Source organism: Plectropomus leopardus, chromosome 2, assembly GCF_008729295.1.
Source record: "Plectropomus leopardus isolate mb chromosome 2, YSFRI_Pleo_2.0, whole genome shotgun sequence".
In the NCBI taxonomy this organism is placed as follows: Eukaryota; Metazoa; Chordata; class Actinopteri; order Perciformes; family Serranidae; genus Plectropomus; species Plectropomus leopardus.
This window is the reverse complement of record NC_056464.1, coordinates 32,057,327-32,082,926: the sequence shown is the minus strand read 5'-3', so window position 1 is coordinate 32,082,926 and position 25,600 is coordinate 32,057,327. Positions and strand designations below refer to the sequence as shown.

General features: G+C 38.7%; 1 protein-coding gene across 3 annotated transcripts in view; it reads right to left on the bottom strand.

The window, feature by feature from the left end:
* Nucleotides 1-25,600, bottom strand: part of anks1ab (ankyrin repeat and sterile alpha motif domain containing 1Ab) — a 55,757-nt gene that overhangs the window by 5,194 nt on the left and 24,963 nt on the right. For 2 of the 3 annotated variants that reach the window (XM_042508886.1, XM_042508896.1), the window contains exons 3-12: nucleotides 24,393-24,508; nucleotides 19,174-19,272; nucleotides 16,678-16,824; nucleotides 13,444-13,551; nucleotides 10,962-11,135; nucleotides 7,280-7,417; nucleotides 7,050-7,121; nucleotides 6,662-6,745; nucleotides 6,392-6,529; nucleotides 3,166-3,342 (exon numbers count right to left, since the gene is read on the bottom strand). In XM_042508886.1, the coding sequence (XP_042364820.1) occupies nucleotides 3,166-3,342; nucleotides 6,392-6,529; nucleotides 6,662-6,745; nucleotides 7,050-7,121; nucleotides 7,280-7,417; nucleotides 10,962-11,135; nucleotides 13,444-13,551; nucleotides 16,678-16,824; nucleotides 19,174-19,272; nucleotides 24,393-24,508 (1,253 nt within the window). Of the gene's footprint in view, nucleotides 1-3,165; nucleotides 3,343-6,391; nucleotides 6,530-6,661; nucleotides 6,746-7,049; nucleotides 7,122-7,279; nucleotides 7,418-10,961; nucleotides 11,136-13,443; nucleotides 13,552-16,677; nucleotides 16,825-19,173; nucleotides 19,273-24,392; nucleotides 24,615-25,600 lie in introns of those variants that run through there. The other variant, XR_006106924.1, reaches the window with a different exon arrangement.

Here is a 25,600-nt window from a genome sequence, read left to right as displayed (position 1 = left end):
TTGAAACCCATTTTTCCACCAAGTTTATAGCCATGTGATGTTTTAGGGCCCATTCTTACAAACAGTGCAAAGCGGCACACAGTGCTAGTTTTAGACTGATGCAGTTGTCATTTTCAAGGCCAGCGTCCGCACTAAGTAGCAAATGCACTAGTGCCCAGATGGGCACCCATTGGCATGTAGGTCTTAAAATATAGTATTGTTGGCACACTGCCTTTTTTTGAGGCAGCAGAAAGCAACCAACACCGACCAACAAAAACCTGGTCTTAAGTCAGAACAGCATAGTTTTTTCCTGCAATTTCAAGGTACTGGTTCACAAAGCACGTACACTCTGCTTGTTACACACACAGGGACGTAGGGACAGGTTGTGGGTGGGTGAAATAATAAAATACCATTTATGAGGAAAATATTAATTAGGTTATCTAAAAGGTGAACACAGAAAAGAGCAGCGAAGAGCTGCAGAGCTGCTGTAAGACTCCTCATTAAGAGAGACGCTGTGTGCAGCAATACACGAGGAGCAGCCAAACTTCATTGATTTCAGAAGCTAAAAGTTTATAACCACAGTTTTTAGTTATGCTGCTCAAATGTCTCACAATATTTGCTGCAGTGTTATTACTCTTCTTACTGAATTACAAATACGGCTCGCTTCTCCATTTTACAGCATCCACCAGGTGCAGGCATGCCTGGCTTTTAAAGGAAATGGGAGATAACCATGATTGATTCAATTTATGTTAGGCCCAAAACACACTTATGACTAATTAAGGGACTAAATACAATCCCTTTGTCCCTTGCGCCTTACTTTGCACCCCTATTATGCCTTGTTTAACTGGCATAAGTGGAGATGGAAACCCTCTTAATACACATGCACCATGTACTTTAGACCATGCACTAAAGATCGTTTAAATATGGCCGATAGTCTTTGAAACCTAAGTCCTAAAATTAGTGGGTAAGACAGTTTTCTTGATTTCAGACATCAGTATCTCCACAGTGGCTGAACAGATCTTTACCACTCAAACTGCATTTGAAATGACCATCTCCTTTCATTTTATTTTGCTATTTGAACCGTGAAGACAGCTCTCACCAGTCTCTTACAGCATTGGTTTATATAAAGAGACACATGCTCAAAACTCAGCACAAGGCTAGACTAGGCCCTCGGGAACATAGGACCCTGAGAACAAAAGGACAGCCCCCTGGATGCTACAGAGTAACTTAAACTCTGTCATTTTCTGTACTGGAGTATTCTCCAGCAACTCCAGCCAAACTTAACTGAGCTTTATGAGCATCACGTTCGTCCTCATCATAACAGCTTTTTATTGCAACATTAAAGTGAGAGCTTTGTTTGAAAATATGAAAAAGTATGTCAGCTAAGCAGCCAAATAGGGTTACATCAACAACGGTTTAATCTTACTTTGTTCAGAGTTCCATTTAAGACTTTTTTTAAATTCCAATTGGAATTATGTTTAAGACAATTTTCTAATGATCAAAATTGAAGAATGACAATTTTATTTTGTCCAAATGTTTATTGTAACATAAAAAAATACTTTTTTTCTAGTAAAAATCTAAGATTATCTATATCACAAAAACAGTTGTTTTTAGAGCAACTGGCCTGTTTTCTGGGCAATTTTGTGTTTCTCAATCTGCGAATGAGATTCCACTCCTTGGACTCCCATCATGATGAGTTCAAGAAAAGGAATTTATTAAATTATTGAACAAAAAAATAGATGTTACCAAATATTTTGAGTTTTTACAATGCAATGTCAGAAAAAAAGATAAATGAAATCCTATGTCTGACCATTTTTAAGACTTTTGAAAAATTAATTTAAGCCAATTTAATACCACTTAAGGCCTTATTTTTAAATGAATAAGACTTCTTAAAGATCCGGAGGCAACCTTTTGTACCATAGGGGTGAGAGCCAAAGGGGCAGCATTAACATTTTGGATTAAAATGAAATATATATCAAATAAAAGCTCTTTTTTGGCAAATTCAAGAGTAATTCAGAATTATTTATCAAAAACCAAAAGACTTAACACTAAATACACTGGACTGTTTGGGGACAATAAAGGTGAACATGTGTTAAATAAATGCCAAATATTATTCACCAGTATAATATCATCCATATGTTCATGTGGGTTTAACATTTAGGAGTTAGCAGCTACAACAGCTAGATATGTTCACTTTTGTCTGAAATTAAGAACTCATTATCTCCGATAATGTTTTAAATATTACAAATAATTCAAAGAGGTAACGCTGTCATCATTATCCCTGTAAATTGCTTATGTGCTCAGCAACAGTAACTAGAGGAGGTTGATGGCTAAGCGAGCTGTCAATTTGCCCTTATGGAAAATTAAAAAATAAGAAACCTGTACGGCTGTCACGGTCTGTTTAAACCAGCTAGATTTGGTAGCCTTCACACAGCAATAAAAAGCATTAAAACAAATTGCAGCAGATAGGAGTCCCCCCCGTCTCATTTAAAACTTAAACAACCAGCCAGACTCATTATGCAGCTCTGTGATTACTCCATATATTATCCTTACAGGCAGGTAGTAAAACAAAGTGATTTGTGCCTCTGCATAAGCATGTGGTCTCACAGTGAGCGTGCTCCCGGCTGTGCAGCTCTCTCAGGTGACAGTGATCACTGAGTGCTCATTATATGCAGCCTGAGAGGTCAATGCATCAATGCGTAGCTCAGGGTATACGTCAACATATATGCAACACAATTAATCAATAGCGAGGAAGCAGCGGATGGGCCCAACCAGCGCGGCTGAGTCCTCAGAGAAGTCCCAGAGGAAATTATATACCCGCCTGTAAGCAACAAATAAAACAATTCATTCATCATGTTTCGCATATGCACAAAAAAAAATCTTCGCTGATCTGAGTGAGTCAGAGTTGAGGGGTGGGCGAGATGAAATTGGTTGCAAAGTAATGACTCATCACTTTCTACCACACACAGCAAATCTTCCTTTGTAGGTGGCCCATTGGGGATTCAGTGGCGGGGAAAAGTCGGTCACGAGGTCTGTGTACCTTTTCTGAATTATGATTGTACAACGGCACGTTGCTTCTCCTCCCTCTGTCCTCTTAACAAAGTAGAGCAAATTCAACACTCACACACACTCAGAGATAACACACACTCAACATGTTTCTCTGAGGAGTTGTGGGGTGGTACTCACTGCTGATCTCCGCATGCTGCTCCACGACTGAGATACAGGACGGCTGGTTTTGGTCTCTATGACCTCTGAGGTCAGAGATGTAGGTGGGACATAGTGCCTCGCCCTCGACTGCATCGCCATCTGATAGGCCACCTCGAACGCCTGTCCCAGTGTTAGGATGATCTCATAGGTCTGTGTCTGTGTGAATGGAAAAAAAGTGTGTTAAAAATCCACAGACACTGACATAAAGTCAGGCCTTGGTAATCGACCTTTTCCCTAAAGGCAATTTGACTTGTCATAGTAGGGAAAGCACAGGTGAAATCTATAACATTAATGATGGCTCAGCTGCATTAGGTGTCCCAGTAAGCTTTTGCAGTCAGCCAGCATGAACAATACCAGGAGCTTCCCTAAGCAGAATGCAGTTATCATTTATGTCATTGAATCCAGCTGTGCTTCTCCTACTATGACATGTCAAAGTAAAAAAGGTCTACTGTGACGGCCCCCTGCTGTTTCTGTGCTACCTCCCTTCAGGGCTACAGACCTGGGACATGCTCAATCTGAAAATGGTGTGGATTTTTAAAATTTTTTTGGGTTGAACAACATGTTTCCTTAAAACTATGTAAAGTGGTGTGAAACAGGCTTTAAGGTACGTTTTCTCTCACTTGGCGTGTGTGTCAGAGGTTTTACCCAATCAGCAGCTACATGTATATTTTTTATTATTCTTTCTAACTGAACCTTTATTTATACAGATAATCTCACTGAGACACAGGGTAATATTCTCAAGAGAGACCTGTTTTGGACAACATAAAAAAGTAATATAATATAATATAATATAATATAATATAATATAATATAATATAATATAATATAATATAATATAAATTCTAGTGGATCTTTAGTTCTTACATGCATTTTTTTTCACACTTTCTTTTGCAATGTAAATGTTTGTTTGTGTGCGTGTGTGCATGACATACCATTAAATTCCCTGACAACCTTTAGTAAAAACTATAGCTTGGACTATCAAAATCTGCTGTAAGTACATTTTCATGACTTCTGACTCTGTAACTCTAAACCATTAAAACAGTTATTTTATTGGGTTTGTAAATGTGTGTTTTCAACCATTTGTTGAGCATCACAAAATAAACATTGCACAGCACACACACATGCTGCTCTTCCCATTGTTTGGATAATTATATGGTATAATTATCCTTTGGCTCTTGTTTGAATATCACATTTTTAGAGAAAAGCAAAAGCTGTTTTTACATGACATTCTGCCACATGGTGCAGCTGTGTTAAATACGAACATGTATTTTAAAATTGTATTTTGGTCTTGTGAAAGCTTTTATCATCTCAGCTCAGTTTTCCTGCAGTTAACCGACACTCCACAGTGATTCATCTGCCAAAGAGAAAAGATTGTCCTCGACCTTTGCAGAAGCTGAGACACAAATTACAACATAATCTGTGACTGTATATAGAAATGCCATGCATAGCGGGAGTGGAGGTTTAATCAAGCCATTTGATGAGCCAATCAAGGAAATAATGTCCACAAGATGCTACATGCAGTTTTGACTGCAGGATACCAGACATCCCAAGAGGGACACCTTTTTTTTCCAATGATGAATTTCACAAAAGTCAAGAATTATAGGAAGATGGATTGTATCAAAAAGTTAAAGTTACACTATAAGCTTATATCTGGAGCTACAGTCATATTTATATTATCAAGCACACAACTGAACACAAAACTATTTTTTCTCTCGATTGCTTACACACATTAAGGAAATTCATGGGTCGCCTTAATCTAATGATCACACCTCCTTAGCATTATCTGGTGAGTGGATGAACTCCTTTTCATTGCTTTCACACGATTTTCTTTGAGTTTTAACACATTTGTCAAAATAGTGAACACACTTCTCAAAGAGAAACACCAAACCTGACTGAATTAGCTTGTCAACATTACAAACATGTAGCAGCTGCGTTTTAAAAATTGCTATCAATGCACAATTCAGCGTTAAATATTCAACTTAAAACAGAGATCAATACAGGGCTCAACAAAAAGGATCGCCAAGGGAGAGTCAAATGCCAGTAAAGGCTAAGGCTGGTGAAGCCCAGTCATGCTCACTAGCATGACTGGGCAAATGTTAAAAAAAAATAAAAATCAAACTCATAATTTTTCCAGAGCTGGTGATGGCAGTAAGAAGCGAGCCATCTCCTATTCATCTCTGCTGAGATGTGCACATGCACAGTACCAGTCGGGAACTCACGAAAACATGGCAGTCGGTAAATACAAAGTTTATGAGCTGAAGCCCACGCAACAATTTCAATTACCCAGAAAACAGGTGTTTACTTGGGTATTGTCAGGTGGTGTAGACAAAACTTAAGCTATGAAATGTGCAGTTTGCCGAGGTTTGAGAGTGAGGTGGATAAAAACAGGGTTCTTTGTCAAAGGCTTGTCTAGTTTACGAGAAAGGTCATAGCATGACAACGAACTTAAGCCCTTTTTATTTGATAACCGCTAACAAATGAAAAAATTCGTTAGGGTGCTAGTAACTTTGGGCAAGTAGATTTTTCACCCACTTGCCCCTTAAAAAGTGAAACAAACATCAACGTTGAACCCTGCAATCGACTGAAGCTCACTGAATATTGAGCCCTGTGATTTTAATTTCTTACCGTTTAACATGTAATGCGGGAAAAAATAACTATAATATGGAAAATTTTTTTTTTTGTGAGAATCTTTGCCATTTTGTACACATCAAAACACAGGTAAAAAAATGTTGATGGGCCCCTGTTTACAATGTCCTTTACAGTTGTATTTAGTGATACAATAACAGCACTAAAATATTTTACAAATTTTATAGAGATTTCAAATACTTTGACAGTATAGTACAAGTATAGCATGGTGTCTGTGGTAAAAAAAAAAGGAGTCAGTACTGTAAGAGTGCTACACAAAAGTCGAAATGAGGGATGCAGAGATTGATATTGATAGCTGTAGTTTAAGTTTTTACTGTTAAACAAGAAAACTCACAGTTTCAGTTGAGCACATATTGTAGGTTTTGTTGAAAATGTTGTTGTTTTGATGGGTGTGTGACAGGTTTCGAGAAGGTGTTGTCATTTTGCAAACAACATCTGCTGTTTGTGTCATTTTGTCTTCTGTTAAGGGCTGTGTCTGAGCTGTTTTGAAAACTGTGAATGGAAAAATGCGCCGAAGCAATCGAGAAAAACTGTACCAAGAAAGCTTTGTATTACTCACCACTTCCACAGTGCTGAAGACATGACAGAAGTGGTGGCCACTCTTCAGATCCTTGGTAATGTAAGCAAAAGTGCAGAGGTCATCTGGGTCCTGGGCGGCACATGAGATGTTCCTGATCTCATGCTCCGCGACTATAGTCTAATGGAGAAAGGAAGGAAATGAGTGCTTACTGGAAATCAACCACTAATGAAGGCTGAGAGAGTTGCCTGCAATGTTTGGGTTGGACCGATCGATGTACACAGAGACACACAAACATAACTCTCCCATTACCTTCGTGGCTGCATCGATGAACTTGACCCCTCTATAAGTAATGGACAGTATGACGACCGGACCCTTTCTGGAGTCCTTTGATTTCTGCAGTGAACACAATAAATATATGGAACAACAAAACACAGTTTTTCATGCACTATAAATGTAACAACAGAAAAAATGAATGTACGAGAATGTGCTCAGGCTGAGAAAAGGTTTTAGTCTGTTGTATTTCTCTGCAGTAACCCTGTCATTTCATGCCTGACATTTTCATTGTTTGATTGCTGGAGTTTATTTATTTTTTTATTTATCACTTTCAATCAATAAAACACTTGTGTTTTTCTTCAAAATGTCAGAGCCAATTAAATGAGAAGTAACAGTACTTTTAAACCTTTTCAGTAATACTTACTCTAATTTTAGCACAGGCATCTTGTGTGGACTCAATCCCTCGTAGATCCCTGATTATCATTGATCCTAGGTACTAGGAGAAAATAAAAATCCAACCACAGGCTACATGTCAAATACACAGCACAGGATGGAGATACTAGCTGCAGTAAAGTAAATTAAATATTCTTGTCAATCTATTTTGTGGTAAACATTGGGTTATTTTGTTATCTAAGGCAGTAAAAAGTGACTTACGGTTGCCTCGTACCCGCAGGAGTCCAGGATGAGCTTCTCAGGCTGGTGATGCCAGGCGGACACCGTGGCGTAGGTAGCAGACTGGCTCGGCGGCCGGAGGTTTAAACGAGAGTCTTTGTGCCGTTCACTCTGTCTGTCCTGCAGAGAGGCAAAATGATTGGCTGGAGGAAAACATGACTAACATTTGTGGCATGAAAGAGATTCAATTCTTCTATAATGACAGTGTAAACTTTTTTTTCACATGTGCACACCTCAGTCAGTATAGACCAGTGTTTCTCAGATGGTACAGGTACCCTTCAGGGTGCTGCAGGGGGTTAGTGAGATGTGTTTGTCAATTTAAAAAATATCCCAGCTGGCATGGGATGTCAATATGACATCAGAAGGAAGTTGGACTCTTAAATCTAATACATGTTATATTTAGGCTGAAATGAAAATCCGGTTTTATGATATTTTAAATGCTCACTACAATGTTAGAATTTCATGTCTTGTGGGCATTAAGTCTCATATCAAGATGACGTTGGTATGAGATGTTTGGAAGTTGTTTGATTTTGGCTAGTTCACAATGCAACTTAAAACCAACAATTTATAAGCATCATGAGTCGTAAGTATTCTACATCAAACTGATGTTGGTATTTGATGTCCGGACATTGAATTTTGGTCACCTGACATCACAACTAAGTGGCAACCTCAAGGGCTACAAAATGAAGCCAGTACAGAAGTGACAAAAACTGCTGTTCCTCTAATGGCCACTTGAGGCTGGTTCCAAAACATTAAATGTTAAAAATATCTGACTTTACAGCAGAAATAAACACATTTACAGCCTGGTAGAAAGTAAAAGTTTTGGTCTCTATGGCTAATTTCAACATTCCTGACAACTGTCCGGGGGGTGAACTTTTACTTTTACATTTTATTAAGGTTTAAAGTTAGGCATAATTGAGGGTAAGCCGCTCTGAGTGACAGGCTGTCGGCCGACAGTGTCCTTGGCTTCTCAGTGAAATCCACTCCTTGCTCATCCACAGAGCCAGCCTTTTTACCCAAATATGGTCACTTTGGGCTCCAAAAGATCAAAATGGCAACTGTTGAAATGCTGAACTCGAGCCGTTATAACAGAAGTCTAAAAATCAATGGGTGACATCACGCTGGCTACATCCATTATTTTTACAGTCCACAGTCTCAAACCAGATTCAACCAAATCTCAACATCTAACAATGTTGGTGGCCAGCTGGGATCAGTCATGCATAATAAAATAATTATACTATGATGAGATCAATAACAACATGTAAGTCTGATAAACCATGAACCATTTTATATTCAATATTTCTGTTTTCAGTGCAATCTTTAACTACCTAAACTCTCCACTGCCACAGCAAACACAATCATGTTCACATTTGTTCACTGTGTGCTTCTGCCAAAAGTGTTTTGTGCTGGTCAGGAGTACTCAGCTGAAAAAGTATTTAAAAGAGGACACATTATTGAAAAAAGTTTTTGACCAACCGATGTAGACAATAAAGTGTGATAAGACACTGTATTCTGTGCATGTTAGACTTCTGACAGCTAGAATATTAGTGTGAAGGCAACTCAAGTGTGCTCGCTCAGCACTTTACAGTAATATAAGTCCTTTTTGATCTGCTGGTATGCTCATAAATATTCATGCACATGGTTGGGCCTTTAGGTCAATGCGGGCTGTGCTCCTTCTTTCATAAATCACCTGTCAGAATAAAATATACTGCTGCAAATAATCCACTAAGCATTTAGGAAAATGATAAGTATTGATTTTGAATAAAATGGATCCTGAGTGGTGCAGTCGTTGAACGTTCGTGATCTGCGGACGCTCCTCTGTGTTTTCTCTTTGGTCTCACTGAGTCAGAAACGAGACATGTCAGCTGAACTGTTTGTGTTGTAGTTTGACCTTTAGGAAATGGTAAAATTAGATCAGAGTTATTCTTAGCTCAATTCCTTCAAGAAGTACCCAATAAATTCAAGGGAGCAAATGAGAACTGAATTAATGTCAGCCAATGAAGATGCTGTATTTAGTTATTAAAATATTTCTAAAAATCAGAGATACTCTGAGGACAAGATTTTAATGGGCGAGTTAGTTGAAATGACAGGAGCTAAAAGAGCACAGCGCTTCTTCTGAAAGCTAACTAACTGGTAAACTTGAAGTGAATTTAAATGATGAAGATTCAGCTCTACAGTAGCAGAAAACATCATGTTAAGAGCTGTCTGATGGCTAGTTTGAGCTACAACTATTGCTTTGCGGTTGTATGCCTCGTGAAGACTTTCATTGGCGAAATGAAGCCATGATGATTGTGCTGCATTCACCATTCCACAAATTTGGAGCACGGGCACAGAATGATAAGAAAAGGGACACATGCCCAAAGATAGAAAAAACAGGAAGATTTGCGAGGTCACAGTGATATTTAACCAAAATCTAATCAGTTCATTGCTGAGTCTATGTGGAAGTTTGTGCCACAGTAGCAGAAATTTGCTCACAGCATTCCTGAGATATCACATTCATGAGGATGGGAAGAAGGTACAGCTGTACAGCCTCTTTTCACAACTGTTGCCGACACAGAGACGAGAAAATTGAAGGTAGAGCAGGGTGATAATCCAGCATTGTTAACTTTTAGTGAAATTATATCAATCCAAATGAATGATTCGATGCATTTCTTTATAAAAAAAAACAAACAAGACATGAATAAACAGGTCATTTTAGATTTTGTTCTGCATGTTTGAGGAGTTTTGTTTGATAAAATGCAGGATGTGATTTGCATTGAACATTAGCTTCATTCTTTTTATGTTATTTAAATACATTTTCCACATTGTGGTTATTCATATTAGAACAATTATCAAATGAATTCAGCCATCTCATACAGCCCTAATGGAGGGTTCACTAAGCTAACTAGCGAAACTTGACAATGTCTAAAACATATAGATTTAGCTAGAAGCCATTGTGCTGAGCTTGATAAAATTAGTTCCCCCGTGTGTTATATAATGCATATATTCAGTTGCCAGTTTATTAGGTACACCTAGTTAAAACTAATGGAGTGTAATACTACTGTCCTGCAATAAAATAATGTTCCATTTTTGTTTTAAAACAACAGTTTTAAAACAATATTGATTCAATTTTGAGACCATTTTGGGGGATGTCATTTGTGGTGGTGCTCCTAATATACTAGCAACTGAGTATATTATCAAACATTTTATGAAAAATGGATCGAGAAATTGTGGAAAATTGGCTAATTCAGCAAATTAAAAACCTGAGAAATCAAAGTTCTCCATCATGTTGATGAAAAACTTTTTATCTAATAGTTCCACTGATTTCTATCTTTGTCTTTGATGGTCTAATAATCCATCCAGAGATATTAAAGAGTTAGTTACCACAGTATGAACAATAGACGCAATTCACATCATCTCACTGTGCTGTGGCTATTATCCCATTGCTCAACCCTAATTACCCTTTGCTGTTTTCTCTGGGTACACTCTGATGCTGTCATGGTTCTTTGGGTCTGCCCACTATGATTTAACTCAACCAGTGGGTTTAGTTTTGCATCCAGCACGGCTCATGTGACAAGACACCCTGACACGTCTAACTTTGTACAGCATCCTCCTCTATTATTCAGCTAGTCGCTCACTGGTGGTTTCCCAGCGGACGATAAAAGTGAAGTAAGGTGGGACTCACTACAGAGCGCGGCCTCTCACTATATGAACGCAGAGAAACACTACACACTTCTTGGTCAACTCCTCTCCGTCTCCGGTCCGACTCAGCCAAGGGCAGGAGCATGTCCATGGAGCGACTGGTGTAGGGGTCCATCTGACTGAGTGGAGACGTGGTCTGGGACAGGAGGTCATGGAACTGCCATACGCGCACACACAGTCACACAAAAGAGCACAAACAAACAAACAAACACACACACACACACACACACACAAACACACACACACACACACACACACACACACACACACACACACACACACACACACACACACACAGAGCACAGCACAGATTAATGATTTGACAGCACTGTCTACATGGGCTGGTTTCCCTGATCTACATCCAAGCTTAATCCTCGACAAAAGAGCCTCTTCCATGGAGATTCTCCATTCTTTTTAGCCCAGTTTAATCTGCCTGGGAAATCAGCCCTGAGTATTTAACTGTTGTGAACATAATGATATTGAAGAATCTCATTCCAAAATTAGATTTCTGCTGCTGGAAAAAAAAGAAGGATCCATTTTCTCACAAAATTATGTTGGCATAGACATAAAGCTTGTAGTATAACGTTGTTTAACCAGTTTAACCTAAGCTCTGTTTTTATTGTTGCTCAATAAGAAAAGTAACAGGGTATAATCATCGATCTCTATTGAAATACTGAGCACTGTAACAACAAATCTAAACAAACGTAAAACCATTAAAAAAAAAAAAACAACATTCTGTTTATGGACATCAGTGACACTAAATATGGGTTTTATTGAGGCTGTAAGCAGAGCAGCCTTTCTAATTGGGCATATTGAGCACACCTAATCTATTAACCAAATTAGCACTGACAGTGTTTCTGCACCTGATGGTTAAATAGCAGCATTAACAACGCTGCAGTCTGATTCACACTCTGCTGTAAGGTGCTTTAGATAAAAATATTTTGGCAGATGCTATTAGCACGCAGATGTTTATAGCCAACAATACTATTTTCACCCAGGTGTATATACATTCCTGTGCGTCCAAGCAGCATCAAAATATTATGTTAACATGAGCGGGTCTATTCAGATATTATGCTTAAGTTTATGTACACAATGTCCATTCAGCAGCTTTACATCCAAAAAAATGTTGATAATATATGTCTAGAAGATGCTAACAATGACTCACACAAGACAAACCCAAACCTCATGCAAAAGTCCCATGCATCCACCACATCTCACTACATCTGAGAATTATGTCATTAGGCAGCTTTTCATCATCCCTAAATTTGCACAGATTGAAATTTTGAATATTAAATACGTCTAATGGAAAAACATCAATTTAAAAAAACAAAAAAGTTTTTACGCTCACATGAGGTGGTATTTCAGGCAGTTCGAAAAAGCCAGATCTTGCAAAACTGCGATGGAAACGCCTGAACCTGACCACACCCAAGTACAAGGGGCTTGCCTTTTATTTTTGTATTCTCTGCAGATCACAAAGCAGAGAACTAGTTTGGAAGATGGAAACATTCAGCAGCTGGAAATTTTCCCATTTCTTTGATTTTGTCGGGAGGTAAAATGACAAGAACATTGTTGTCAAAGGTAAAGTGTGTGCAGGTGATTGTACAAAGATTTTTTGCCACTGCAAAAAAACACACAACCTCAAAGCTCCTTAAACCAACCACCAACTACGATCGACAGCACAACAGTGCGAAGCTCCTGGAAATACACACCACCAAAGATCATCCCTCTGCAGCTGTGGGAGAAGCTGTAGCCCTACACTGGCTAAATAATCGTTTAATTGTGGACAGCTGCAGACTACTAGCAACAAAGATCTAACGGAGCTTGTGGCTGGATATGTGGTGGATGAAATGTTGCCTACCTCCATGATTGACTCTGGCTTTTTTAGACAGATCCTTGGAAAATACTAGTCACAGGCAACAGAAGAACCCCATAAGAAATAACAAGTAACAGAAATGTAACATAACAAGTATTACCAGGGCTGCACGATATCTTGTTTTTTAGATTGTCATCGCAATGTCAACAAATGGCAAAAGACTGCAATGTTGCATTCAATTTTTTATTACTCAGAAAAGAAGAGAAAACTGCACTTTAAAATTTAACTGATTATTTTTTTCGTGGTTCTTTTTGTGCTCAGTTCAATGTTCAATTTGTTCAATAAAATAATGAAATAAAGTCCTTTCATTTTTTTTTTTTACAAACAATTTGTTGTATTTTAGCTGTATACTGAAGCAACACAAATATCTCTTTAATATCGGCATAGTTATTGTACGATTTTTACTGCGATATTAATTACGTTATTACATATATACCTCATATTGTGCAGCCCTAACGAACAGTGTAATGAATTGCTGTTGGCAGAATGTAATAAGTATAGTAATAATATTACTTTTGAAAAGAGTCATATGGAATTAGTATTAAAATGAATTTTTTTAAGTAAAAAACCCAACACTGATCACCAGTCTTACCATAATTGGGGACAGACGGCGGGACTTGGTCGGAGCCTCTTCATAGGGTCTCTCTGCAAGAGAGGCAATGATCCTTTTTCTGTGTCCCAGGGGGCCAATCTTAATAACCTAGAGAGGACAACATCAGTGCTTTGTCACATCAATATCGCAAACATGAGAATTTATTTAGACTAAGCTAACAGAGATACATCCAAAATACACTGACACAGAGTTGGTGGCATGCAGCCCTCACTGGCAGGCATCCACAGGCAAACAGAAATGACTCTCGTCAATAATTCAGCCTCAATCTGTTTTGCTGTAAGCTTAAAGTACAGCACTGTCTCCTTCCTGGGACACTCTATAATTTACAATTCATTTTTGGACATAGTGCTTAAATAACAGACAAGAATTTGGAGATTTATGGGATAATAGCAGGTAACATGTAAATGCTACTTTGAAATATCTGTATTACATAGATTCACTGCATTTGCCACAATTTAAATCCGTTTTTAAGTTACAGTATTTTAACACTGACACCTGACATGTATCTACAGTATCTGTCTCCTAAAACCCTTGACAAAATGCCATATCCGCTTGTGTGGCTAAAACCCTCTGAGGAGGAAACATAGGTTAATTTTATGTAGTCAAAACTCATTATCTTAATACTGTATATTTGCATAATTGGCTATTAACATTCAAGCTCATCCTGTAAAGGTGGATGTCAAGTGATTAATGTTACATTCTCAATTTTGTTGCTGGTACAAAATATTCCATAACAGGCTCGTATGGTTCTTTGTCTGAAGGCTTCAATTATTTATTCAGTGAGAGTCAGAGGCAGATGAGGCAACTGGTCTGTAGTCTGGATTTCTGGTGCTGTTTTCCTTTTTTTCGTGTACAGAATCCCAGTGAGACCAGTGTGCATGAGGTGTGTGAAATAGGAGAATTTTTTAAATAGTAATAAAGAGCCTGGGGACTGTATGAGAATGTAAACCAGCTCGTAGATCAAATTGATGGTTGATACCGAGATGCTGTAAGATGCTGAAGAGGATGTAGGAAATGTAATGGGCAAAGTGAGTCCTGCCAAGACGCTCACAGGCAGTTCTGCTACTCTGCACACTGAAAGTAATGTGCCCTCCTCTCACACCCATCTTTTTGTGCTGCATCGCAGCGAGCTGGACACCATCCCTCACACACTGCATATACAGTGTGTTTGGCTGCTGCTTTCCTGCTGCTGCTGCTGCTTCTACTGCAGCTGTTGCTGGTTCCTGCCATTTTGCCACCACTGCCTTTGTGTTTATCGCAACCAAACACACACAAACACAGTGATGAGTGGGAAAATATGATCGCTGTAATTGCCCCTGAACTGCCTTCTGCGAGTGCTCATTAACCATCAAATCATGTGGTTGCCTGTCATGACAAAACAATGCTAATGTCTGCATGATCACATTACAACTACAACAGCCTTCATTACTACCTCTATTACAACAGCTCTTATTCCTACTTAACAGGGACAAGCATTTCAAGTATTTTCCATATTCAAATAGTTGCATTTAATTATTATAGAGTTCTCAGGTACTCACAAAAAAATAGAATAAAAATCTGACATAAGAATACGGTACAAAACAAACACCCAAGCCAAAATGCTGGTTGGAGTTAGCCTGCCTTTCTGCACTGCTCAAGTTGTAGAGATACTCAGGTTCAGCATTACATAACTTGCCCTGCAAATTAATTTTATTTGTTCTGTCAAATACTTTCAAAGGACTCTGAGTATCTCTACAACTTGAGCAGTGCAAATAGAAAGCGAACTCCAACCAGCATTTTTTTTTTTTTTTTTTTTTTTTTTTTTTTTTTTTTTTTCAAATACATAATAAACCTCTGGTAACCCACAACAGTCACAGATGACTTTTCTGTCCTCTAGATACATGTTACTGCAGTACAAATGACTGAAGTGAGATGAACAGATCTTATTAGATAAAACAGAGGCTGACAAAGGTTTTGTTTCAGCATATCGCAAAAATCACAGAAATATTGCACTGTGCCACCCTAGTACAACACATAAATGCAGGACAAATGCATCAAAGCCCAACGTATTTTGAAGATAAATACAAAAAACATTTCAAACTCTCAGCTAACTGTGATTGAATGACTGATAACAGCTGCAGCAGTTTCTATTTGAGCGCATGTCCACACACTTTGTGAGACTCACCAGGTCAGTGTTTCTGTTCTGCAGTGCCATGCATTTGAGCTTTAAAATCTTTTACACAGGAAATGCATTTTCTTGTTGGTTATTAGCAAAATCGGATGAGATCTGCAGTCAGTCAGCAACAACAAATAGTTAATGTGCATAATGGGAATAAACCCATAATGAAGCATCACCAAAACATCAAAAGGTTCTCTGTAAAGTTCCTGTTACTCATTGGATCCAAACTATTTCGGCCTGTGCCTCATACAAACAACACCAAGGATACTTGCAATCCTTTATCACAGGCTGTGAAAGTTCAGCCTAAAACTGTTTTTTTTTCATCAAAAATTGGTTCATATCACAAATATTTAGATGCCAGACAAAGTACAACAACCCAGTATTTTACAATAAATTCAAGATTAAAGAGACGTCAGGAGAAGAATTCTTTAGCAGAGGGTATGTTTTTCTTTCCTATCCTGTTAATCACCTTGCAAAGTCTCAGATTTATCTTGGGAACCCACTGCTGTAGTCTAAACACACAAACACGTACATTCAGAGACAAATCGACACCTGAACACATGTTCATTCAAACTGGTACATGCTTTTCTCTAAAACCTCCACAACTTTCAGCCCAAAGGAAATTAGTCCTCCTTTGTAATTACACATTTTCATAAAATGTTACAAGATTTCTATAAAAATTAAACCAAATTAGATACTCAGTCGCCATGTTGCTCCTTAATTTACATTTTATCAGTTAGTTATCTACTAATTATGCAGAGATATTGAAAACGTTTCTGCTATAGTTTTATGCAAATGCTTCAATCATCGAGCACTTCTCTGTCATTTCAGCATTTAATTCTAAAGTGCTTCTTCACCTCAAACATGATCAATAAATCAAGACAGTCTTATGTTTATTCTCTGAGGACTGGCGCAGAATTTCTAAAAACACAAGTCCATCAAAACTCACATCTCTTTTTCAGAGCTTAAGGCAGTGAACAATTTCCTGCTCACCCATCATCTGAAAGAAGCCAAATCAAAACTGTGCTGAATAGATGTAAAAGATGGCTTCTTACATTGACAATCTCCAGCTCCCACAGGTTCTTGACACACTCCAGTGTGCGGTAGCCACTTGAAAGAAAGTTGGGCAGATATTCATGCAGGCCGAGGCCGTCCAGCCAGGAGACAAGAGATGTGCTGCCATCACAGCCCAGCGCTTTCACCTACAGTCAAGGGAAAGACACATGTAAGACAACAAGTACTGTGCTTAAAACTTAAATTTAAAATAGGAATGTAAGGGGTATAAGCTTGTTTTTTAGTTGTGGCTGTGATTCTACATCACGAAAGCTGGACACTGCTGCTGCTGTTTATAGCCATCCTAGCCGTGTGGCTCAAGGGATACCAACGTCAGATGGTGAGAGGTCTGGTCCCCAGAGGACGAATGCTGCTGACCTTAGTGATCTCCTGACTTTTCATCTAACACTACCAGCTTTTTGGTTGTAAATAAAATATGTCGACAAAGATGGATGGAATACTGTGAAATTTTCTGCAGATATTTAAAGTCCCTATAGGATAAAAATACTGATGTTAATAAAAAAATTTAGTTTGTCCAATAGTTTGGTTTATAGCCAGAATATCTGCTAAACCAACTTTTTGAAAGGCACTGGTTCTTGAAGACTATTTTACATTTATCAACTTCACTGACTTTCAGAAAATCCTTATAAAGAGTTCTTTAAGCCTGGAACTAAGCCACCAACTATGGGATGAATTAGGATCATAAAACATTTGATTCACAGCAACAAAAAAAAAAAAAAAAAGAAACCAGAAAAAAAGCAAAAGCATAAGACTGTGTGCATAGTCACTGTAAAAGTGAAGGAACTACTCATCCCATAAACCACTGCAAATGATACCTTTCTGCTTCTTAAAGTAACCATCGTCATTATGATAGTGTTTGTATTTTAAATAACAGTGTTGTATATACTGTAGTTTGTGTTGTGTGGATAGTGTACAGTAGAATATAATATAGTGCAGACGTCCTCAATGTCTGGACTCTGGTCCGGATCTGGACCGGAGAGCAAGTCAGTCCAGGACCCAGCCCACATATTGTATTAGAAATGCAATAATACAATGTAATGAAGTATATGTTTCTTAAAAAAATGTTTTATACTTATCTATAAATTACTAGTTATATAGAATATAGTCTATTTGGAAATGTTACAGCGAGTCCAAGATTAAGCCTTAAATGTAATTGTTTCCCTGTTTAAAATAATTGTCATGGCAACATTGACAACTGGCAAGCGTATGACTTTTAAGTCATCGTGTGTTGTGTTTTTTTTTTTTTTTGTTGTTGATTTATCTTTTTGGCATCTTTTAAATGTCTGTGTGTCTCTTTGTATCATCTCTCTCTTAATTTGGATGTTTTTGTGGGTCTGTGAACACAGCGCAGCAGGTGCAACTCTCCAGTACTCTTTCTTATAATTGATCTGTCTGTCCGGGGTGGATAATTGTTCCGATCACATCACATGGATGGATGAGAGGAGCAGTTTGAAAGTGAGAGAAAAGTTTTAGTCCCAGCAAAATGAACAGTTAGGCTTCACTTTGAATGTGCCTGACGTTCTGCTGCGCCGTCTCTGGCCCAAGCTGGCTATAAATTACCCAATGATTTTGCTATGGCGCCCCGCCACAAATAAATGAATGTATGGGGAACCCTGGTGTATTTTCCTCACTAACCATTTGTGGATGCTGTATACATGTTCATGGCAACAGCGAGCTTCACCAAATAAAGACGTCACTATTACACTTAAGGATTGTCAGTGATTAAGTGTGCAATGACATGGTGAGGAAAACACGTTTTCTTAAAACAAGGTTGACACACCCCAATTCAGAGTACGAATGGGATTTTAACATTCAGAACCTCACTGCTGAGCTCTACTGTGTAGCAAATGTTGGCCAGGTAACAGAATAATGTAAGATGGTGCACATAATAACTGCTTAACATCAGCATTTTAGCATCTTGAGTTTGTTAGGATTTAGCTAAAAGAGCTGCTGTGCCTGAGTACAGCCTCACATAGCCACTACAATGACTGTAACTTAGTCTTATTAGTATCCACATTTGTAGACTTGGAGGCATGATTTTAAAAATAGAAACGTTTTCTTATTTTGAATACTTTCACCAACAACCCATGTGCAGCCTTTATCAAACAGTATAACCCTTCTCATCTCACTCTTTAGTAAATTGTAATGCAATTTGGAGCACTACTTAAAGATTAGAGTTAGCAATATAATGTATTACAAAGTTATTGTCGTCATGTACTTTTGACTTGTTTGCCCCTAAATGTAGTACAGTATATGTGGTCAAAAAATCAATTTACAGTTTTTAAAGGAAGGCTTTTACTTCCAACTCTGATGAACCACATCCAAACATGTAAAACATTTTCACATTAGCATATTATCTTTTTTCTTTTTGCTTATCTTCTATTTTTATAAACAAACTGACACTTTGACCTTTCTTCTCAGACACCGTCAGTCACTGTCGTCCCTCAGTGCTGAGGTTAAGTTATGATGTTAAGTACCTTAGGCAAGCTGCGTGCCGCATGGAGGATTTTCTTTCTATGTCCTGGGTCAGTGATCCCGATGTCTCTGAGATCCTGGTCCTCCATCACGTTACTTCCCTACATGTGCAAAAACGCAAGAGACACACACAAGTAAACACATTCACACACACAGGCACACACACATACAGACACAGCCACACTCAAACACACATACATGCATGCAAACAAATAAACACACAAGCACATACACATGCACAAAGAGAGACAATACACAGTATGGACATACAATAATACAATCCATGAAAATAAATCAGCAATTCCATTGAACTGTATATCAGTGAAGTAATTACATGCCTGCATACACACATAGGCACATAGTATTTACACATAAAAGACACCATACTGACATGTGACAAATAGCTTTATAACATGAAAGGCCAATAAAAGTATCATGACTCTCTACACTGTAACTACCAGGGCGACACTGTAGCCGTGCACACTTTCTCATTACACACAAACACACGCACACACAGAGTATGCACATCTCTGACATAAGCAGTAACAGCAGAGTGGGAGGACAATGAAGTCAAATAAATTGTGCATGCCAAGAGTAATCAATCTGATCTGGTGCGACTCAGAGGGAACAAAGCCTTCATAACTGCAGCAGCATCTACCGAATCTCTGTGTTTCATTGAGGGAAACTAAACAGTCCGAGAGAAAACGAGAACATTTCACTACAGTTTGTAACAATTCCTTAATTTAGGAACAGGAACAATGAACAATAATCGTTCCCCCACCTTCCGAAATCTTGACTGACAAGCAGATTCTTGTCTATTTCATGTAGCCGTTCATATTTGCAGCTCGTGCTGCTTTGTCATCTTATTCCGGTTTATAGGCAGGAATAAAGATACAAGGGGAACCTTGAAAATGTGGAGCTAAGCGTTTTTCCCTGTGGACTGCTGCAGATTGATTCTTCCTGGCCAAGAATGTTAAAATGTTCTGTAGTCTTTACTCAATCTGCTCTTACTGGATTGGTTTCAGTGCACAATGCAGCAGTATTCACAGGCCTGTATCAGGGTGCAGTTTGGAGATTACTCACTGATCGCTAGAATAAAGGTCAAAATGAAGCGGGGTCTGATGTAAGGGAGGACCAAAATAGATTCTCTACTTTTATTAACACAGTTTGAAGTTTGATGATGCCTCGGGAGACTCTGCAAACTTATTATTTCATGCTGCATTTGAAACATGTGACGGGAATGTATGGTTCAGTTCTTGCATAGCTCATGAGCAATGGTGGTGTGATTTAATCTGATACGACTTGCAGATGTAGCCATGGTAGAAGTCCTTCATCTCACTAAATGCACTCAGTTAATGCAACAGTGAATTAGAATTGCTCTATTTCTCTGCATCACGGGGGAATTGTTTAGAAAAATCAAATTTTGTTACTTTTTCAAGAGATATCCGGCGTAACAATAATATAGCAGAGAAGGACGACTTAATTTATGTGTTACAATATGTATGCTTAGTTCAACATTATAACATTCAAGAAAGAGGGGGCTGCAGAACCTGATGCAATATTGATGCAGGGAAGATGCAATGTAAATGCATGATGGGTAACTTCTACAATGTTTCGTACTAGACAATTTGCGTCATTGCCACATTAGTTTGGACGTCAGAGGAACAAAGGATTTTTTTAAAAAAAAGGAATTATTTGACTGACAATGAATCCCACAAACAAATCCTGATGTTCAGTTAGATTGATCACATCTGAAGCCAGTCTGGCAGAATCTAAAAGGGCACAATATTAAACATTCACAATGTCTGCCTGACTACGCTGACCTTTTCCTTGTTTGCAACCTCCACATCCTTGTAAATATCCATGGGTAATTTGCCTTGTGAAATTAATGATTTATCTCCTTGATGCATCAAGTCCAGCAGACACATTAGTCGTGGCATGAAAATGAACATCAGAATGCTTAATGACCCAACGTCCTCATCACATTAACTCTTGATCAACAAGGAATCTTCCAAACCAATAAGACAAGAAGGTCTTTGTTTTCTTTCCAACTACTGTCTAGATATCTGTACTCTAATGTCAGCCAATATAATTATACACACCATGGGACAGTAAAAAAATTGTGTCAGCCGGCAAAGATTTTGCATTTAATACTCAGCTAGCTATTTCTTTAATATCTCTGGCTGCATTAGGCAATTGTGGGCAATACTGAGAATCAATAAGCAGGGCTGATTTATGGCATCAATTTAAATAAGTACCTTTATTTGTCAGGTATTCAATTTACTAGATTAGTGAGAAACACCATTCAAACGTTATCTATTCCTCAACTGAAATGCCAGAGTGTATACTCTATTGCATTATATAATATTATTAAATACAATAATATTACATGTAGAGTGATAAAAGATTTTATCCATGTTAAAGTCCCCTGATTTTTTAGGCTGATATCAATAACATTTTTGATATGGAACCTAAGCAACCAGGTGGTGTAGAGATCATGAACGCAATGTCATCTGTTTAATTTATTTGCTGCATGCCATTCCCTATCTATATATCTCCCCTCATTTCCTGTCTCCTTATAGGAAAAGCAGATCCTTTTAATTAGTCTTTTCAATAAACTGTGACAACGAAATGCACTAAAGAGGGCATTTTACAGTTGGGAAATAAACTTTTTAATAGGCCATGTGGAGAAAATCAAATATCACAATATTTTTGACCAAATACCTCAGTCCTGTAATGATATTTTAGGGTTGACTAATGGTGCTTTTAATAAATATTTACACAATTAGATTTTCTGACAAATAATTATCATCAATGAAGATATGATGACCAAGTGGGTAAAGGAATATAATCAAACCCCTTGAACAGTTTGGTAAATAAAGAAAATTAGATCACTTTACTGCAATGTGGCCTTTATCGTTGAGAAAAGACAACACTTATCAAAAATATTAAACAATATTTAGTCTCTAGTGATGCACGGTACAACCTACGACAATGTTCTTAGTAAGTTATCAATAACATAGAGAAACATTGTGCAGTAGTCCACCTTCCACCTTCTCTTTCCCTTTCTTCATCTCTGTCTATCTCTCGACCCCACTGTAAGCAGCTCATGTGCCTTGCTGTGCTCAGGGTTTTCATTATCTGATTTTTAACCAGGAAAATCTGTTGAAATCTGACATACTTAAATATCTGCGGTCATACTGTATGGTAAAATTATTTCCCTAAGAGAGAATGAAGGCCTAAAACTGTGTCCAAAGAGCAAGCTAGCAAACCTGTCTGTCCACGCTGAATCGTTCATTATATGCACCTCTGTTGCATTATGTAAACAAACCACTTAAGATATCAGCTGTGAGCTACGGATCATACTTTAGACATAACCACTTCAAAGATGGTTCAGAACTTAATGTCTTCCTACATTTGTACTTTTTAAACAGAAAACACATTTTATGCTTTGCAGGTCAGGTTTGGGTAACCAATTGACGCACGTTTGAGGTTTAGGCTGGGCAGATTGGCTTTCATAACAGGCTGGGTTGGTGCAGGTTTAAAAAAAAAAAAAAAAAAAAAAAACCTGACGCATCACTACTAGTCTTTTATCACAATATTGATATAAAATCAAAATATTGCCCAACTCTGTTTGTCTATGTTCTCTAGCAGTCAAACTACTCAGTAAAGACACTGTAAAGACTCAATGTTGATATATATATATATATATATATATATATATATATATATACATAGTGTATACTGTGTATATATATGCAAAAAGCCAGCCAAGATGATTTTTCCATCTGACTGTAATCCATAGTGCACCCTCCTACTGCATTCCTTTTACTATGACTACCTATAATAACTGAGCATACTACTACTTGTTGTTACCTCATGAACAAATCTGAGTCTAAAGCTTGTATCCACAGCACCTCATAGTGCAAGTGATCACGTGTTCATGAGGACTCCCATTATGTTGTGATCTCATGCCTTATCAGAAAGAAAAACAGATCAGGGGGCAGCACTCTTCAACTGAAACGCTCTATGAATACAACCACTTTCCCTCTGAGCTCACTGGTCTCACTTAAGTGAGCTCAGCTGTGACAAACTGATGTAATATATAGCCTATAGTGCTAATGCAGCTCTGTGGTCTGAGAGATGTCCGCATTTACCCTTTGGGCCGAGTTATTTACAGTGTATGGCCATGTTTTTTCATGAGCAACATGACCGGGGGATTGGAAACGTAATGGTGTTTTCTAAAATCATCACCAAATGCAATATCAAGTTTCCTTGCAATGTTCTCTACGGGAAACATGATAATGCTTTCAGTCAGACTGTGGATGTCTTTTGAGCTGCAGCTGAATGAATGTATCAATATGTAATTTGATGGAGGCATTTTAAAAATTCAAAACATTCATTTAACATGTGTCAATGCTTTCCAGAAACTCCAATTGTGTTTTAAAATCATCACAGTGGATGCATCATTTTTGATAATTCACTTACTAGTGAAGTAATAAATTTGTCACCAAAATAAATGACTGCATGCAAAAATGTGCCACTAAACTCCAAAAGACAGGAGTATACAGAATATAAATACAATACCAGCATGCTGCGGCAATGTAATCATACATAGTGCAATTATTGCAGGACTGTCTAATAAGCACCACAAGCAGAGCGTAATGAGTAGTGGATTTAGTGAGATTTAGCAAGCAACCATGCAACTACAGTGTGTTTAGACTGAGCATTGTTTGTCCAGGTTATCTGACTGCATCTATACAAAGGTCAAGTCCAGTGACTGTAAATCTGGGTGTTCAAAATAAAGCTGAGGAGGTGGACTTAGAATTGTTCAGTTAATAAGATAGCATGATTGGGATTGCTGGGAAAAAAGTTAATAGGTTTTGGTTGTCATTTGTCTTTCCACTGGTGACAGCCCATAGTCTTTAAAGGGATTCTGCTTGGGGCCATAAATCTTTGCAGGGTCATGCATTGCACAAGAGGTGAAGAGGAGATATAAAAGGGGAGAGGGGAAACGGGGGGAGGATGAGAGAAGGTGCAGCGGTGAGTGGGAAAGAGAAAAGAGGAGAGGAGGGGTGAGTGGAGCTACTGACAGACAGGCAGAGGGTGAGAGAGCAGAGTGGTGACATAAAAAGACAAATGCAGCTAGGTTGACACGGGGAGAGGCAGAGTGATGTAAAGTGGAACCGACCCCTGAGATGACGTGCTGCAGGTGACTCACCATGAATCGTAGGTCGTCGAAGCCATTGAGCAGGAACTTGCTCTCGTACTGCGGCAGCCCCACGTGCTCCAGCCACTCTCCGACCGGCTGGTCCAGGGCTTTACCACAGGCCCCATCTGCCGAGAGAGGGAAGCGCTTCAGCAGGGAGAAGCCGTTCAGCCGGTAGCAGCGGCACTCAGAGGACGACACATGGCATTGCCACATCATCCTCGGCCAGCAGAGGCAGAGCCGAGTGCAGCAGCACCAGGCGGGGTGGGGGGGAGACAGGGTCCAGGCCGGGGGTGAGGGGCTCCCAAGGTACGGTTGGGGGCCCAGCTAACTCAAACACAGGAGGAGGGTAGGAAGTGCTGCGGGCCCAGCTCAAGCCCTGCAGGGGACTGACTAGGCTAATATACACCCACTGGTGTTAGTGTGACTGACTAAAAATGTCAGGCGAGGGTGGAGGTAGTGCAGGGAAGGAAGCCCATCTGAAGCTTGGTATTGTGAGTTATGTTGGACTGAGCCACTACGGCATCTTCCAACAAACAGGGTTCACTAAACATTCCTTTAGTGAGCAGATGAGCGAGTGTAAGAACAAGTGCCTAGCTAGTCCAAAAACATGACAATTCTGAACACTACAAGTTAAGAGGCTAAATAATTTTCAGGCTGAGGGAAAATGGAAATCACTAAATTAAACATTTTCACACATCACACATTATTTACTCTGCTAAAACTATCCCCCTCATTTTTCCCTAAAATTAGAAATTACTCCATCTGGGTGTAACACAGAAATTCAGTTCCCCCAAAATAAATTGGTCACGGTTTTCACCACATACTTGTAAAGCTCTGGCTGAGTCCCATGGCTTCATTGGTCAATCTCTTTGAGAGCTAGGACACGGCTCATACAATGAAGGTAGCAGCATTCTAAAGTACTGTTGAGGTACTCATGTTATTTTTGATCAAGGAATACACATTTGCTTAAATCATTTTTCATCTTTACTCCAGAGCCACAAGGAGTGCGGTCAGGTAGACATATTGTAAATCCTACATCAAAAAAAGAAATGTTGTCTCAGGATTTCCACAGTGTGCTGATTCCAAACTCCTCAATTCATAATCAAATCCAAATATAGATTCCTTGATAAAGCTCCTGGGAAGCTGTCTGCCAGTGGAAAAAGGCTCGGTGTCCTTGGTGGTGCCAGTGCTGCCCAGCATTCACACTCTTCAGCAGG